Genomic DNA, 19942 nt, shown 5'->3' with positions numbered 1-19942 from the left:
TTCGTGATGTATCAGTTTTTACAGTAAAAAAACAAATATATTTAAGAGTATTTATCTAAATACCTAAAAAATTTAAATTAATTTTAGGAAGCTTCATAAAATTTCTTATAATTTTACCTTCTCTTTTCTTTGTAAAAGTTAAGAAAAAACTTTCTTTTTAATTATCTTAATAAAGAATGAGAAAAACTAATTAATTAGATAACTTTCTAATTAAATTTTCTAATAATCTTATAAGAAAGCATGAAAATAGTTTACTTATATTAAGAGTTTCATCTGGGAATTTTCTTAAATGCTCTTAGATTTGTTTAGTTTTATTAGTAGCCGTCCTAATTAGCGATTGCTAAACAAAGTTTAACTATTAATTTTCCCGGAAGAAATTGTGCATTTTTTTCGCAGATTATTTCTAATTAAATGTCCCAAAAAGTTGTAGGAAATAAATAAAATAAATTAAATATAATTTATTACTAATTTTTTTATGCATTAAATATTTTACACTAATTACCCTTTTTGCTTTTGAAAACATAGAATACCGGCTTTAAATTTGTTTCGTAATTTGTTTTATAATTAACAAAAAGTTTGCATATGGTAGATGTTATGCGGGGAAAATAATACATTTTTCGGTTTGAAAACTATATTAAATAAAATGTACATAAAGTAAAATACATTTAATTTTATATATTTTTTTAAGATTTCCATGTAATTTAACATAAATTTTACTATTTTTCATATGTCTTGTTTATTTTAAACCAAAACCGAGTATGTTGTGAATTTTGTTAGATATATTGTGAATTTTTTGGAATCTTGGGGAAAGTATATGACAAATTAATAATTATTTATAACACATGATATCTGTGTTATTAATGGATATCTTTAAAATGGTAAACAGATCATTTAAAATCATTTCTCATTTTTATGAGTTGTTCATTGCTAATGTTGCTAATATTGTTATTGTTGCTAATATTTGTTTTTTCAACATTGTTCAGAAATTTATGTATAAAGTTGGATTTTTGTCAGAGGATAAATCTAAAAGTCCTCGATTTTCTCTAAAAGTCCTTAAAACACGGATATTTTCCTTTTTTCATTGTTTTATAATATTTTGAATGATTACAGTCAACTAACAATGATTACAGTCTATTTAAATAAAAGGCATAAATGTGATAAACATCAATGAACCAGAAGAAATTTCGAAAAATAATCGTAACATACGTACGTTTCATTTTATTCTATCTTAAAGTATAAAGTTTCTAACATACGTGTGTTTTAAAAATGAGTCTTTTTACCATATATTAATAGAATTATAAGTCTTTTGAATAAATATAAAAAAGCATTTGTTACTTTTAACAGTTTTCAGTCAAACAACTTTCGGGTCGGTAAGAACGGAATCTTTCGATGAAATTTTTACCACATCCCATTTTTTCAGCCCCGGACCAGGGAGGAGGCTGAATTAAAATTTGAGATAATAAAGCTGATTTTTGTATTGTACTTCGTTTTTGTATATTTTATTATTTTTATATTAAATTTTTTACATTGTAATTTATATTTTTTATCATATTTAATTTAATGTACCTCCCAAGAATAGCATGTTGGGTAAAATTGTTTGGCTATACACTGTATAAAATTCCAGATCATGTTACGGTATAAAGTTTCGGCTTTTTGGGTACATCATCCAAGTCAGCCGTAAAACCCATTTTTACCGTAAAATATTTTGCCGTAATTTTTACAGTAATAATTTTTTAATTAGAGTGATTCAGTGATTTTACGGTAATTAGAACTCTTAAAATTACGGTTTATATGATATTTTGTTACGCAACTTGCTCCAGTAAAATGGATTTTCTGGGAAAAAGTACCGGTATCCTGAACGTTGGTACTTTTTGCCCTAATTGGATCCGGAATTTCGTATAGTGCACCATTCCTGCTCTCTAATTTCTGCGATTATAATCCGTTTCTTTAATTCCCAGAAGTTTTGTCATTCTAATCAGCAATCTGCAATCAACTATATAACAACTATGTTTTCAGGTTGTGAAGTGATAATATAGCAAGCTTATTAAAAAGTTTGTAAATATCACATGTTCTTTTAAATGTCTTATTTTTTCGAACTACACACTGAAAAAAAAGTAATTTTAATACTATGAGAAAATGGTAAAATTTACCGTTTTTCTTGCATTGTAGAAAAACCAGAAAGCGCAATAATTTTTATCGAAACCAGTTGCTTATGACTTTTCGTAAAATCGATGTTAAAAAAAACGGAATGTTTATGTGTATGTAAGTATGTATCGTATACACCCCCAGAAACCATTAAGATTGGCACTTAGTACGTGAAAATTCGATCATTAGAATGAAAGTTATTTAGGGTATCTTTTTTCTTTCCCGACTGTACCTCTTCATGTATGAACCATGAAACTGTATATATAAACCACAAAAAATTTTCATATTATTATTGACGTAAATGATGCTTAATTAATTTTGTTAATGAGTACAAATTGCAATGAAAAAATAAGTTTTGTACTTAAAAGCTGAATTAATGATGGAAAGTTACTTATTTAACAAGGAAAACCATGAAAGTCATCACCTTATTATTTATGCCAATGTTGCTTAGTTAAATTTAGTAATAGGTATTACTGCTACTTTGTTAATTGGTGTTTTTAATACGTATTAAGTATACTAGGATAGGATACTTCAGTGAAAATAAGTTTTGAAGGCCTACCGAAAAGAATATGTTCAGGAAAATGTTGTTGATTATGGTAAAATATCAGGAGTTGACGTGGACCAATATCATAATGCTAAATGATACTGTATATAATTATCTTTTTTTCAAAGGATGAACTTCTAAAAACATGATTTGCTTAATCTGATAACATAAAGTCAGAGGGAAGGGGCATAAGTAAGGGATACATATGTGAAAAAATAACTGCTGATTATCGAAATTTTTGACTATTAGAAGTTGACCTCAAGCAATAGTATTATGTCAAAGGATACTGAATACAATTAATATTTTCTTTAAAGGATGTTCTTCTAAGAACAAGTTTTACTTAATCTGTTAACATAAAGCTACCTTAAAGGGCAACAAATAATAATGTTAAAGAAGAAATATAATAGTTTTAACCTAATTGATTGTATCGGTATATGCCTTTCAGTTTTGTGTATGTGTTGATTAACACTAATTTATTGATAATTTAATTTTTCCTCTGTGTAAGATGAACAGGTATTTAGCCGATTAAAAATAAAATATGGTTTTAATATCATGCTGTTCGGCAAGTAAAATTTAGTAATTTTACTTGCCGAATTATATGCCTTTCAGTTTTGTGTATGTGTTGATTAACACTAATTTATTGATAATTTAATTTTTCCTCTGTGTAAGATGAACAGGTATTTAGCCGATTAAAAATAAAATATGGTTTTAATATCATGCTGTTCGGCAAGTAAAATTTAGTAATTTTATTACGATAACTTACAGCATGTTAAAAATATTTATTCGGTTAAAGTTACTCAGTTTAGTATTTTCAGTGACAATATGAACTAATAATGTAACAATATGACTAATATGTGACAACCTTTACTAAATATGTGACAATATTAAACCGTTACCATATGAATGCTAAAGTTACCAAATTAATAGTTTAATGGATATTAATGGTTATTTTGGTTTTATTAAAAGAATTACGATTTTTTTTACCATAAATACCGTTATCATTAAAGTTCGGTAATTTCAATAAATTTTTTTCTTCACGCTTAAAGCTTTATTTTTTTTCAATCTACATTCTGACAAAAGTTCTTTGCTTTTTGATATGCGCTGAAAATATTGTGATACGTTGAGGTGAATTTTTAAAATTATTTTTATGCATAATTCAATTTAATCTTATCTAAATCTTTACATACGTTTACACTTTTAAATTGAACTCTTTCTCTCAGAAAATTTAAATGTATTTAGTTTTTTTTTATTTTCTCAACTAATTTGAGCTATTTTCCTTTCAGTATTTTTTCTTCCAAATACAAATAGTTAAAAAGTGAACAACTATGAAACTATGGGTAAATTTTGCACACGTAGATTTTAGATCTTAATAGCAAAATTAAAATAACAGAAATATAAATTGTAAAGGCAGCATTTTACTGATTAAAATTTATTTTAAAGTTTCAATATATCGTAAGCAATTTTAGAAATTATAAAAGTTACATATTAAATGCCCTGTAAAGTTTGAAACGATTAACCTCTTCTTTCTGGCTCTCATCAAAACGAAAGGCTTGCCCTCTATTTCTTGTGCCCGTGATATTTCAGAGCTGGAGTATTCAAATATAAAGCTTCAAAAAGATTAAATCAATGTATTGCTTGTGCTAGGAATCATGTTTTTTTCGCCACCAATAGATGGCAGTACCATACTATTTGTAATGTGTTTACATATAGTTTATTTTAATTTAGATATCAGCAGTCATCACATATCAACTCAAAAATTAAACCAAAAATTCTGACACTTAGTTTTTTTATAACTTTTTTTCAATAAAAGAATTAGAATTTTAATGATCATTTACTTTAAAACTAGTCAACTATTATAATATTAAAAAAAAAATAATTGAAATCTAAAATTCTAATAAATATTAATGTGAAAAAATAAAGATAATGGTCATTTGTATATTTTTAAATAGTTTTAAAAACATGCTTAAACATGTAATTTGAATATTTTTTTAAAAAAAGGATTGTATTATGATATAATATATAGCCAAATTTATCATTTGCAATGAATAGGTTCCTAAATTACTAATCAGACCAAGACTCATTCACACCTTGTTCAGAGTTTCGTGCGTGATGAATTTAACCGTTCTGTGCACGAAAAATATATCGTCATTTTATCATCAAATATAATCCCTACTATTTTATACTTTTCTTGAGTACTGAAATCACACCTGAAGCATGATGTACTTGACAACAATACAAATTTCAATTTCAACAAAAATAGGGTTCACTAATCATAAATTTTACCCACTACCAAAGATTCTGACACCTCTTCCAAAAGTGATGTACCTTACGTTTTCTTTACTCTTTTTTTTTGTTAGTTCAAATTACCACAAAAAAATTAAAACAAAAATGAAACTATTTTTTTAAAATTCAGTTTGAATATAGTTGTTCTTACAATTCAGTTTTATTCCCTTCGTTTTTAAATTATCTATATTTTTTAAGTCTCAATTAAAGTGTCTGAGAGCAACGCTACACAGAGAAAAAAACATATTGTCAAAATAGCCAAAAATATGGTAATATTAACAGTATTTTTGGCTCTATGGGAACACCAAAAAGTACAATAACTTTTACCGAAACGCTTTGGTAATGATTTATGTAAAATTAAGAATGAAATATTTTTTTTATATATGTTATAAAATTTAGCAAATGCTTTAAAATTTGGTAATTTTATTGTGGTACCTTAGAATATGGTCAAGATCCATTTATTCGGTTAGATTAACTTTTTTCAGTTTTACATTATATATATATATATATATATATATATATATATATATATATATATATATATATATATATATATATATATATATATATATATATATATATATATATATATATATATATATATATATATATATATATATATATATATATATATATGTTCAGCTATAAATTCGTTATGTTTAATACTGACAAAGCACGATAATAAAAGTTGAAAAAATAGATGAAGACAGATCTTTGTTAAGAGATAAATTCAAAAATAAAATAATAGTAAGTAAAGAAAGAGCAAATTGGTCTTCAGAAATTTCATTGATTAGAATTGAATATTTTGTTGGTTGTAGACACCAGAAATTAAAACTTCAACCGATATCTTGATAAAAAATTTTAAATTTGCTTCATAAAACTTAATTAATACAGAATTTTGCATAGGATTTAAATGAAAATACTTTTGATTAAACTATCAAAAATTCAATTTTGTGTCTTTTTGTACGATTTTAAAGCTAATATGTATTTAAATGTTAGCTGTAAAGTTTTAAAATATCCATACTGATTATTAAAATATCATTGAAAAATATTTTATGAAGTAATAATATTTTTTTAAAGTTAGATCTAAAGTTTTAATAATGTGATAAATTTTCTAAAAAATATTTAATTAAGAAAACACATGTTATTAAGTGTGTATTCTTGGTTATTGAACTTTTAGCACTGAAATAACCAAGAATAAAAATTTCAGTACAAACTTTTAATAAGTTAACATAAAGCTTTTTATGACTTATAATTTAAATGTTAAAGCTTAGTTTTCTTTCCTTTCATCAATATTAATTTCCTTCAATATATACATCTAAACAATGCTTTTCAAAACTAATAAACAAATAAAAACTCTTCCCAAAGATTTTTAATAAAATTAGAATTTTTAAATATTATCTGTGTAATTTCCCAAGTGATTAAAGCGTGTGTTATATTTTTTCCAGATATTCATGCTACTATTTTATCTAATAAATAAATTTAAAACAAAGGAACTAAATTACTTTTTGTGAAATGCTAATTTAATGAATTTCTTTTTGTTTAAGTATACTGTATTAATTAAATATAAAAAAGAGTTAGCGTATTTTATTTCCATATCTGAGATTTGATTGTTTACTAGAATTAATTACTTTTGGGACTGCGTCAAGTTGGAGGATTATTTTAATATTAATTTATATGCTTACTGATATACATACTGATATATATTACAATCTCTGCCTGCACCAGAGTTAAGTGAGTGTAAATGTACTTTATTGTTTGCTTTAGAATTAAACAAATTGAAAATTTCGATTTTTTAATATTTTATAGATATTGAACTTTTAGAATGCCAAAATATCAGAAAGCATCTGAGTCGCTTAATAAGAAAAAAAATATATATATATATATATATATATATATATATATATATATATATATATATATATATATATATATATATATATATATATATATATATATATATATATATATATATATATATATATATATATATATATATATATATATATATATATATATATATATAATGTTTTACAAATCTATGATTTTACTAGAGTTTAGTGAGTATGCATGTATATGAATTTTTGTTTGCTTTAGAATTAAACAAATTTAAAGCTTTGATATTTCAATATCTATAAATCTTGAAATATTAGAGCCCTGAAATGTCAAAACTCATCTGATTTTAATTAGAAAAAACTGATAAAACTAATATACTATATAAATATACTATATGATAAGACTAATATGATAAATAAACTATATAATGTCATTTCTCCAACTGCTGGACGCTTGTAACATTGTTCCAGAGAGTCTTAAGATTTTATACTAAGATTATTCATACATTGCCAAGAGTATTAATGAGTATTTAGAGCATTTAGATGAGCATTCTAGGCTAATTGTTAAATCACGGAGCAAAGCAAATCTGGTAAAATTACCGTACTGTATGATAATGAAATTTCTTGTAAAAAAAAACGTACTTCTGTCAAAAAGAAAGAAAATATACGGTATTTAAATCATTCATTTGGAAAAATTTTGGTACATATAGTAATGGTTTACAGCAAATTCTGGTTTTAAAAATTATAGTTCGTTTCAATATAATTTAGAGGAAAAAAAATTGGGAAATAAATTTAACTGAAAAAACGGTTTCTACCTTGCTCTAAGATATCAGGATAAAATTACAAACTTTTACCACATTTTTTAAATTTTATCGCATGCTATAAGACCGTATATTTTGTTGTTGATTCTACAAAACTCGTAATCGAAGAGCTTTTTGGTAAGGAATACCGAGGTTTTGGTGTTTGCAGTTAAATTTTACAATACTGTGGCAGCTCAATAATTTAGAAATAAGGCATGAAATTTCAATATAAATATGAATGGCATATGCTTAAAGAAAGTTTTGTAAAATTACTGTATTGCGTAAGCTTACCAACTATTCTTGTGAAAAAAAACCATAATTTTGGTTTCTGAAAACAAAATATGCGGTTTTTAAACTATTTATTTGGTATAACTTTATTGAATATTTTTCCGTTCATATGACAAGAGTTTGCCGAAAATTCTTGTTTTCAAAGTTATAATTTTAATTATCTCTCATTTAGTAAAAAATACAAAACTAATGCGTTAATTTAGAAGAATAAATGATTTTTATGACACTCGCAAAAGTATCATTTTATTTTATTTTATAACCGTCGTAGAAAAGCCGACCCAATTTTTCGTGTTTACAACTACTGATTTTCAACTCCGTATCTTTGTAATTTTGAACAAAACCCAGAAGACAAGGGAACTCCTGGATCAAGTGCGAAATTTGCCTTCGTGGAGGACTTTTTGAAGGAACTAACCCGCATTTACGTTGCATGAAAAGGAAAACAATGAAATCCTTCCATCGTTAGCCTAACTGCAAAGAAACTCAAACCCATGACTACCACTGAGAATATTTTATGTCAACACTGTAGTCAGTGCAAGCCGGATGCTGAATTCGTATCGATCAGCCATTGCTGGGATTCGAACCCGGCTCGCCTCATTGGAAGGCGAAGCTCTATCCCCTGAGCCATCACGGCTAGTGAAGTATCATTATAATATTACAAAATTTACTTAATTTTATCACATCTCATAATACCATATTTAATTTTTAGTTTTACCAAAATCAATACAAAAAGCGCTTCTTAGTTTTCTGGTTGTTTTCCTAGAGTCAGAAAGGCGGTTAATTTTACTACATTCTGGCAGTTTTCACTATACTTTTTTTCCTCAATGAATGGTGCAAAATATTAATAAAAAAACCGAATTTTATAAAAAAATTAGGTGCTCTTAAAAATTACAATGAATTTGCATTGTTTAGACTTAAAAAAATTATAACTTTCCAAGTTTTTTCAACTGATTTTAATGATTTTCTTCTAAGTTGAAAAATCACACTAAATTGGAAATTATTTTACATTTTTATTGCTTGCAAAATTTGAGAATTTTTCATTTATTTAACTATTGTAATGATTTTTATTTATGTAGGAAAGTCTCGTCAAATAAGCGATGTTTTTTTAATATTTAAGATCCTTGATCGTTTTAAAATCTAGACAATGTTTTTCATAAAGATTGTATATATAGTTTAAAATTATCTTTAATTTCGTGTTTCTACCATACTATCATACTTTACTTGTCAAAAAAGCATCGAAGAACACTTTTAATTAAAATTAGTTTTTCCTTTAAGAACACAGGCTTTTCTTTATGTTATTCAATAGAGACGCATCACCATATTTTTCCTAATTTGTCGATTAACGATAAGAATTATTGACAAACGTGAACTTTTTTATACGTCATGTTCCTGTAAATGATTAAGCGATTAATATTTAGTAACCCTTAAAAACTAAAATGATTCAGTTCCATATACTTAATAAATTCTCATTTTATTATTTAATTTAAGTTTTTTTTAACTTAGTGAGACATTTTACGAAATTTGTTTGTTAAATAAAACTTTCTCTACTAATTACCTGGTATGAATTGGTATTTGTTATAAGATTTCCAACTACACTGTATTTGAAAAAAAAAATAAACTACACAAATAGAGAGATTATGCATAAGGCTTGCTAAATGTAACGCTGATTTTATTTTTTCCCCTCAGCGTTTCTGCGATTTCTTGGACAATTTTTATGCATGAGTTTAGAGGCTCCAAAAATGTTAAAGTAAGATTTGCAACGTTAAGAAAATTTTTTCTAATCGTTACGGGTTAATAATTTATGTTTGTTTCTTCAAATTTTATTTTTGCTGCTTCACAGAAATGTAAAGACACTTAATAATGCTTTTAATACGTGGGAATACATATTTAATGCATACAAAAATAATTAGTTTTTTCATAGCTTTCCTAATTGCATTCATTTCAGACATAAAGATTTTTTGCTGTTTATCAAGCAATTTCATAACATACTAATTTTTCTTTCCATTATTGTTATATAAATGTTTTAAAAACTAACAAGAATAATCCGCTTTGAAGATAAGACTAGCATTTTTCTTGGGAAAACTGAATTCATTTTCGATACAGTTTTTTACTTAAGCCGCTTAAAAATAAGCTAAAAACCCATCTTCTGAATAATTAGTTTAAATTATTTTTTCCCGACAAAACTCTTTCAAATATTTTTGCAAAATAGTAATATATTTATGAACATCTTCTTTATTTTATTTTTAAGTACTGCTTCTATTTTAAATTTTAAGTACTTTGCTTTGAAATTTTAATTCCTTTTAAGTATTAATTATATCTATTTTAATTTTGCGGATAAATTTTATACCATGAGTAAAAAAAAATATTTATTCACGTTTTATCTTAAATCATTTAATACATAATGATTATCTTATTTTATTAACACCTTTGTTTAGAAGTATTAACTTTATCATTCATGGGTCTATTCTTATTTTTATAATTATAAAACAAAAAATATGAAAAAGAAAAATTAATTTTTTTTAACTAATGCGCTTGATGAAGTATTAAAAAAAAGAAGTTCACAGCAGTGGTGACTAAGTGTGGGTATATTGATCCTGATTCGTTGCTAAAACGTATCATTTGTTTACTTTCCGTTCTATTTCAAGTAAGCCAAGCCTGTAAAGTATCAATTTCGTTAATCCCTTAACGATCGGTTAATTTTCAAGAAAACGGTCATAAAAGTGCCTATTTTTTGGCTTTTGTATTTGTATTACGTATTTGATTAGTGCTGCAACTAGTTTAAAAAAAAACTAACTGTATACAATTACCTTAAAAATATTCTGGTACTGCCATCAGGTGTGTAAAATGAGAAATAAAATGTTTTCCGGGTAAAAGAAATGAATTAGTTTTATTCTTATTGTCGCGTTACTACTAAACACTCCAGCCCGTCAATATCACGGGAGCAAGAAATGGCAGGCGAAATCTCACCCCGTCTTTTCCCGGGATCGAGAAGGAACACATTCATTAAAGGACACATTCTGTATTCTTTTACAAAGATTCTTTCACAAAAATTTCGATTCTTTCACTTTATTACTTAACACAAAGACATGCACGAAGTCATGTGGAACATAAACAAACCAAAAGTGTTCCAGCCCGTCAATATGACGGGAGCAAGAAATAGCAGGCAAAATCTCTCCCCGTCATTTTCCCGGGATCGAGAAGGGACACATTCATTAAAGGACACATTCTGTATTCTTTTAGAGAGATTCTTTCACGAAAATTTATATTCTTTCACTTTATTACTTAACACAAAGACAGGCACGAAGTCATGTGGAACATAAGCAAACCAAAAATGTTCCAGCCCGTCAATATCACGGGAGCAAGAAATAGCATACGAAATCTCACCCCGTCATTTTCCCGGCATCGAGAAGGAACACATTCATTAAAGGACACATTCTGTATTCTTTTACAAAGATTCTTTCACAAAAATTTCAATTCTTTCACTTTATTACTTAACACAAAGACAGGCACGAAGTCATGTGGAACATAAACAAACCAAAAGTGTTCCAGCCCGTCAATATCACGGGTGCAAGAAATAGCAGGCGAAATCTCACCCCGTCATTTTCCCGGGATCGAGAAGGAACACATTCATTAAAGGACACATTCTGTGTTCTTTTACAGAGATTCTTTCACAAAAATTTCAATTCTTTCACTTTATTACTTAACACAAAGACAGGCACGAAGTCATGTGGAACATAAGCAAACCAAAAATGTTCCAGCCCGTCAATATCACGGGAGCAAGAAATAGCAGGTGAAATCTCACCCCGTCATCTTCCCGGGATCGAGAAGGAGCAGATTCATTAAAGGACACATTCTGTATTCTTTTACAGAGATTCTTTCACAAAAATTTCAATTCTTTCACTTTATTACTTAACAGAAAGACAGGCACGAAGTCATGTGGAACATAAACAAACCAAAAGTGTTCCAGCCCGTCAATATCACGGGAGCAAGAAATAGCAGGCGAAATCTCACCCCGTCATTTTCCCGGGATCGAGAAGGAACACATTCATTAAAGGACACATTCTGTGTTCTTTTACAGAGATTCTTTCACAAAAATTTCAATTCTTTCACTTTATTACTTAACACAAAGACAGGCACGAAGTCATGTGGAACATAAACAAACCAAAAGTGTTCCAGCCCGTCAATATCACGGGAGCAAGAAATAGCAGGCGAAATCTCACCCCGTCATTTTCCCGGGATCGGGAAGGAACACATTCATTAAAGGACACATTCTGTATTCTTTTACAGAGATTCTTTCACAAAAATTTCAATTCTTTCACTTTATTACTTAACACAAATACAGGCACGAAGTCATGTGAAACATAAACAAACCAAAAGTGTTCCAGCCCGTCAATATCACGAGAGCAAGAAATAGCAGGCGAAATCTCACCCCGTCATTTTCCCGGGATCGAGAAGGAACACATTCATTAAAGGACACATTCTGTATTCTTTTACAGAGATTCTTTCACAAAAATTTCAATTCTTTCACTTTATTACTTAACACAAAGACAGGCACGAAGTCATGTGAAACATAAGCAAACCAAAAGTGTTCCAGCCCGTCAATATCACGGGAGCAAGAAATAGCAGGCGAAATCTCACCCCGTCATTTTCCCGGGATCGAGAAGGAACACATTCATTAAAGGACACATTCTGTATTCTTTTACAAAGATTCTTTCACAAAAATTTCAATTCGTTCACTTTATTACTTAACACGAAGACGGGCGTGAAGCCACTTGGAACATAAACAAACCAATGATGCATCGAAGGTGCCAGGTGTACAAAGCAAAAATATATATATATATCACGGTTGCAATAAATTACATAAATAAATAATGAATCAAAGTAAAGTAAAATGTAGAGGAGAATGAATTCATTGCGCGATACTGCACTGTATTTAATAAACTTCATGTTAATTATCATTCTAATTTGTATGGTGGAACTTAGCTCAAAAATTTAACACGCCATTTTGCTTACAAACGATGAGCTTGCTCTGGCGTCATAGGTCACATCTTTGGGTATCAGTGATCTTCTTCTTCTTAAAGTGCAAGTATCCAAATGCGATATAAAATTCCTGCCTATACTTTTAGTCCTTTAGCTTTGAGTTGGAACAACACAGTATACTTTTCGATAATGGAAAAAAGCTTTTTTGACAGTTTGTCTCTTTAAGACTATTGGGCCATAATATTGAATTGATTGCCGTAGTATTGATTGCCATAATATTGAATTGATTGAAATTTAAAAGCTATAACACAATATATGTAAGCTGTAACCGAATAATTTACAACTTAATGTGCTGCAATAGCACAATGCATAGCTGAGCGTAATCTATAATAATAGCATTTTCCGACATTTTTTCCACCGTGTGTATTTCATAAAAATAAAAGTAACGTTAATTTTTACAGTCCAAAACCGATAATTGATATTAGATGTTGTTTAGCACAATTTGAATTATTAGACTACATAAGTAAAGAAGTAAACTAAAGTGATTAAAGGAAAGATTTATTTCTTAAATAATCTAGTTTTGAAAGAAATCCGATAAAGCACTTAAAGTTTTTCTTAACAAGTAGTCAATAAAATGCTTCTTTATTACCAGTCAAGCAGTTTAACACTGAATATTTGTCATTGATTCCATTTCCGCCATAACCGTAACTGCCGGAATAACCTAGCACCTTACTTTTTCGAATCTTAAGTAAATAAAAGCTCACTGGACTCTTGAGTAAATATTCGTCGTTAAAGAAGTGTAGATAGTAAATCGATATCGGTATTTTCTCTTTTTCATTGGAAATCGATATAAAATGATGGGTTATCGAGAAACGTGTCACTTGTGTTTAGGAAGTGACCATTGTTTACTCGATAAAAATATTATTTTTAGTTTCAATACTCTTTTTCATATGAAACAAAGATGGCGTCGGATGGCATTGTATCTTAGCTTTTGCAATATTTCATTCGGTGGAATTCTTAATGCAATAATTTCGTAAAATAAACTAATTTATAGGTATAAGAAATAAATCAATTTTTTACGTGATTAAACGTGATTGTGTTAAAGAAGTGACAATCTTTTACTCGGAAAAAATATTATTTTTAGTTTTAATACTCTTTTTCATATGAAAAAAAGATGTCGGATGGCATAGCATATTAGTTTTTCCAAAATCAACAATTGTTTAGGAATAAAACAGTAAATAAATTGTTTATCAGCAAAACTCATACCTTTATATTAATATTAATTTATATTTCTCTCTGTTCCCGCGCCAAATTAATTAAAAAAAGATCAAGAGATGGCGCTGGGAAGAGTCATGTGTATTAAGTGAAATAGAAATAAAAAAGATGGAGGAAGAGCAAGTCGTGTGTCCTTTATTGTGGTAAAAAACAAAAAAAAGAACCAGCTAAAAAGTTTTTCTGATCGAATATTGTTCAGATGGTCCGTTGTCAGCCTGAAGGGGAATCCCGGTGAGCTCTTTCCAATCTTTATTTGAAATAATTAGTTAGGTGAATTTGCTGTTATAAAGTTTAATTGCATATTTTAAAATGGACGCATTAAAAATAAGAAAAAAAGTTTTGAAATCCGCTTTAACGCGGCATAAAGATAAAGTTGCGTCCACGTTAAAAAGTGTTGATAGTATACAATTAAAACTTTTTGAAACTAAAACTAATGAAATTTCAAATGATTTAAAATTAGTGTTTAATGGAATTTTTGAAGCTTGTAGTTCGGACGAGTTAGATGGTTATATGGAAGAAAAAGATAATATTGATGATTCTATCGATGAATTAAAAATAATGATTAACCGTCAACTGTCCGAAATCAAGGGCGAATCTTTGAATTTAACTACTCCTGTAATAAGCGGTAGCATTAATGATATAAAATTACCAACACTTTCGATTCCAACCTTTAATGGTAAAATCGAAAATTGGATAATGTTCAAAGATATATTTAAAGCTAGTGTAATTGAAAACAAATCCATTTCTAACGCTATGAAATTGCAATATCTTAAAGGTAGTTGTAAAGATGAAGCAATAAGGGTAATAAATTCAATTTCCATTTCGGACGCAAATTTCGATATCGCATGGAAATTATTAGAAGAAAGATATTCGAATAAACGTGAGCTATTAAATGCTATTATTAAAAAACTTGTGAATCAACCGAATATCACTGAAACAGCTAGTTCGATTTTGAATTCAATAGACATAACAAACGAGTGCGTTAGATCGCTAGATGTGTTAGAAAATAAAGTGGAAAATTTATCAGAAACAATGATAGTTTTCATAATTGTTGAAAAATTTGATAAGTCGCTTCGTTACTGGTGGGAAAAAGAATTAAAGAATTCGGACGAATTCGGTACACTAAGTCAATTACTTTCCTTTCTACAAGGTCAAGCTAGAACGCTTCAAAATAGTAAAATGAAAGAAGGGAAATTAAACCGTAATTCGCAAAATAAAATTATGAGTATGGTATCAACAAACGAGAAAAATAATAATTTAAGATGCATTAAATGTAATCGAGAGGAATTACGCGGATTATATAAATGTCCCGAATTTATTTCTCTTTCCGTGCATGAAAGATACGAATTTGTAAGAAAGAACAATCTTTGTTTTAATTGCTTAAAACGGCATTCAGTAAAAAATTGCTCATCTAATTATCGCTGTCAAAAATGCCATAAAAAACATTCCGTGATGCTTCATTTTGAAAATTATAAACAAAACGATAATGAAGTCAAAACAACTGGTGATTCATTTTCGATTCCGAACTCCCAGGAAATGTTGGCGCCGTCGAAACTTAATCCAAATGCAGATAGTTTCAATTCTTCGAATAATCAAAACACATTTTCTGCCACATCTGTGCAGAGAATGAATCATGAAAAAATTGTTTTTCTTTCGACCGCTAATTTATTCATAATAAATTGTTGTGGAGAATTAATAAAGGTTCGAGCTTTATTAGATCAAGGGAGTATGTCATGTTTTATTAGAACTGAGTTGGCAGATTTATTGGGCATAAAAAAGGAAAAGGTTTCTTTTACGGTTTCGGGTTTAAGTAATGCTAGAATAAATGTAAAATCTAAAATAAACGCAGTGATTTCTAATGGATTTGGTTTCAATTTTTCATTAGAGTTTTTATGCGTATCTAGCATATCGGATGCTATCCCAACTAATCGTATTGCATTTCCAATTAACTGCATTCCCGAAAATGTAAATTTAGCGGATCCCAAATTCTATCAACCTGGAAAGATCGATGTTTTATTAGGAGCTGAGATTTTTTATGAAATATTAAAAGTCGGACAAATTGAAATTCCCAATACGAATTTAAAATTACAAAATTCTGTCTTTGGCTATATAGCCACAGGTACAGTTTCAAGGTCTGCATGTGAGAATCCGCAAAAAACTCATTGTGGACTAATTTACGATTGTAATGATTTAGAAAGCGATATTAAAAAATTTTGGGAACTTGAATCAATAGGGATTAAGGACGATCCTGGGTTTAATGAGTTAGAGCAATCCTTAGAAACCTTTGAAAAAACTGTGAGGTATAAAAATAACCGGTATGAGGTAGAGTTACCTTGGAAAAGAGATTGGAGAGAGCTCAATGATAATTTTAAAGTTGCGGAAAAAAGATTAAATTCACTTATGAAAAGATTTCAAAGAGATTCTGATCTCCACTTAGAATATTCGAACACTTTGCTTGAATATAAAAATCAGAACATTATTGAAAAAGTTACTGAAGCAACTAAACCTAACGATAGAGCTGTCTATTATTTACCACATCAACCGGTTATCAGAGAGGAAAGTCAGACTACAAAATTGCGCATAGTTTTTGATGCGAGTTCGAGTAAGGATTTCAAAAGTTTAAGCCTGAATGACTGCCTGTGGGTTGGAGAAAATCTTAATTCCAAGATTTTCGATATATTAATAAGCTTCAGGTTGAACAAAATCGCCTTTATCGCCGATATTGAGAAAGCTTTCCTACAGGTATCACTTTCTGAAAAAGATAGAGACGCTGTAAGATTCCTGTGGAAGGAAGATGGAATCCTTCAAACTTATAGATTCAGCCGAGTGCTCTTCGGTGTAACAAGCAGCCCGTTTCTTCTTTCTGCGACAATAAGAAAACACCTGAAGTTATTTCAAGACATGTATCCCCTTACTACAGACTGTTTGCGTCGATCCTTTTACGTAGATGATTTCATTTCGGGAGCGGACAGTTTGGAAGAAGCTCTAACTGTTTCTAAAGAATCTCTAAGTATCATGGAAAAGGCTAGCATGGTATTGCGAAAATGGAAGACGAACAGCGACATTTTGAGGCAACTGTGGAAAAATGAAGGTTTTCAAATTCAAAGTGATCCAAACAACTTGGAAACTCATCCAACTAAAGTTTTAGGGATGACGTGGAACATTGAGGACGATAACTTCATTTTGGATATGCCGAGCATATCAGATATTCCCTTTCAAGAAAATACTAAGCGATCGCTCATGAGAATGATAGGGAAAATATACGATCCGCTAGGGTTGTTAGTTCCATATACGTTAAGAATAAAGTGTTTAATGCAGGAATTGTGGTCAAAAGGTATATCGTGGGACGACGAACTTCCACTTAACATCAAAGAGCAGTGGGTTCAGTGGTGTTCTGAGATTCCTGTTTTAAAAAATGCGAAGGTTCCTCGATATGTGCCGAACTCTTGCACTGATAATGAAAACGCAACACTGGAGATACATGGATTTTGCGACGCGAGTGCGAAAGCTTATGGCGCGTCAATCTATATTAGATTTTTAAAAGAAAATGCCATAGAAGTAAAATTGCTTACATCCAAATACCGTGTTGCGCCCTTAAAAAAAATGACATTACCGAGATTGGAGCTTCTAGGTGCCTTATTGTTAGCCCGATTGGCTAACAAAGTAAAACAAATTGTAGATCAAAAACGACTACCCAATGTTTTTTTGTACACCGATTCAAAAATAGCTTTATACTGGATTAAAGGATCCTGTAAAAAATGGAAATCTTTCGTAGCTAATAGAGTTACGGAGATACAAAAACTGACTGACACCAATTCTTGGTCGCATTGTGCTGGCAAGAACAATCCAGCAGACTTTGTGACTAGGAGTACTTCTGCTGAATTTCTTCTTGGCAACGATGTGTGGTGGAATGGCCCTCAGTTTTTGAGAGACAAAACTGATCTTTCAACAAATGGTGATCTGATGTCAGTTTCAATCGATGACATTTCAGACGAACTAAAGAAAAATAATGACATTGACGATTTTCAATTTAATTTTACTTGTCTGAATCATGATTCCATTATTGATGATATTCTCAAACTTAGTAATAATTTTATAACTATTTTTCGTATTATGTGTTATATTCTTAGATTCATTAATAATGTAAAAGGTAATAATAGGATTATCGGACACCTTACGCATGAAGAACTAAGGAAAGCAGAGGTAAAAGTTCTTCAAATTGTTCAACAGGAACATTTTATGCAGGAAATAAAAAATCTCAAAGAAGGTAAGAGTGTTCCAAATAATAGTAAGGTGAGATCCTTAAATTGTTTCTTGGATAATAACTTTATTTTGAAAGTGGGTGGAAGATTAAAAAATTCTAACTTAAGTATGAATAAAAAACATCCCATAGTATTGCAAGATAAACACCCACTTACTTCGATTATTGTAAGATATTATCATTTAATCTATTTACACGTAGGTTCTAATACATTGTTATATCTTTTAAGACAAAAATTTTGGATAATGAATGGGCGTAACATTTGCAGAAAAATTGTACATGAATGTCTTGTTTGTTATAAAAGTAAACCTGTATTGGAGAATCAAATTATGGCAGATTTGCCAAAAGAAAGAGTAACCCCTAGTTTTCCCTTTATGAATGTGGGGACCGATTTCTGTGGTCCGTTCTATGTAAAGTTTAAAAACCAACGTAAGGGACAATTAAATAAAGTATACGTGTGTATATTTATATGCTTGAGCACTAAAGCCATTCATTTAGAATTCGTAACAGATCTTACATCTGAAGCATTTATTGCATGTTTAAAACGTTTTTTTGGTCGTCGTGGCAAATGCTCTAAATTGTTTAGTGACAATGCAAAAAATTTCGTTGGTGCTAGTGTAGAACTTAAAAAACTACATAGAATGGTTAAGTATCCTGATGAGATCTTAGCAAAATTTCTTTCCAGTCAAGAAATTGAGTTTAAATTTATACCTCCGAAATCACCAAATTTCGGAGGAATTTGGGAATCGGGTGTAAAGTCCTTTAAGCATCATTTAAAACGTGTAGTCGGAAATTCTCATTTAACTCTTGAAGAGTTCGTTACAATAATTGTGGAAATAGAAAGTGTTCTTAATTCAAGACCACTTACTCCGTTGTCCTCCGAGTTTGATAATTTTGAAATTTTGTCCCCCGGACATTTTTTAATAGGCCGCCCCTTAATTTCCACTGTTGAGCCTCAGATTGTTGACATTCCTGAAAATAAACTTTCTAAATGGAAAAAAATTACTAAATACAGTCAACAAATTTGGAAGCTCTGGAAACGAGATTATCTATCCCATTTGCAACAACGGGGTAAGTGGATGTTTCCTAAAAACAATGTTAAAGTAGGTTCATTAGTTTTGATTAAAGACGAAAGTATGCCTAGTACCAAATGGTTGACTGGAAGAATATCGGAAATTATTTTTGGTAAAGATGAAAAGGTACGAGTTGTCAATATAAGGTTGGCCAATGGCAATTTGTTGAAAAGAAATGTTCGTGATATTTGTCTATTGCCTATCAATGATAATTAAAATTTTGTTATATTTTACTAATTTACTTGATTGAGTGAATATTGTTGGATTTAAATGTTTTCCATATATTGCTTATTTTGTATTTTATATATCTTTGATTCTATATGTTATCATTTATTTAGTTTGAAACCCTTAAGGTTTCAAGGTCGGGAGTATGTTCCCGCGCCAAATTAATTAAAAAAAGATCAAGAGATGGCGCTGGGAAGAGTCATGTGTATTAAGTGAAATAGAAATAAAAAAGATGG

At 29.2% G+C, this 19942-nt stretch overlaps 1 protein-coding gene across 1 annotated transcript; it reads left to right on the top strand.

Moving 5' to 3' along the window:
- Nucleotides 1-10978: 10978 nt before the first annotated feature.
- On the top strand, nt 10979-19697 carry LOC147804249 (uncharacterized). The gene is made up of 5 exons (XM_087151473.1): nt 10979-11120; nt 14629-14823; nt 16033-18112; nt 18278-18414; nt 18610-19697. The coding sequence occupies exons 1-5, from the start codon at nt 10979-10981 to the stop codon at nt 19695-19697; spliced, it is 3642 nt and encodes a 1213-aa protein (XP_087007599.1).
- Nucleotides 19698-19942: the final 245 nt, after the last annotated feature.

This window comes from Parasteatoda tepidariorum, chromosome 9, assembly GCF_982258835.1.
Source record: "Parasteatoda tepidariorum strain Cologne lab strain chromosome 9, Ptep-v5.0, whole genome shotgun sequence".
Lineage (NCBI taxonomy): Eukaryota > Metazoa > Arthropoda > Arachnida > Araneae > Theridiidae > Parasteatoda > Parasteatoda tepidariorum.
Note: the sequence above shows the minus strand (reverse complement) of the source record. Positions and strands in the feature narration are given on the sequence as shown.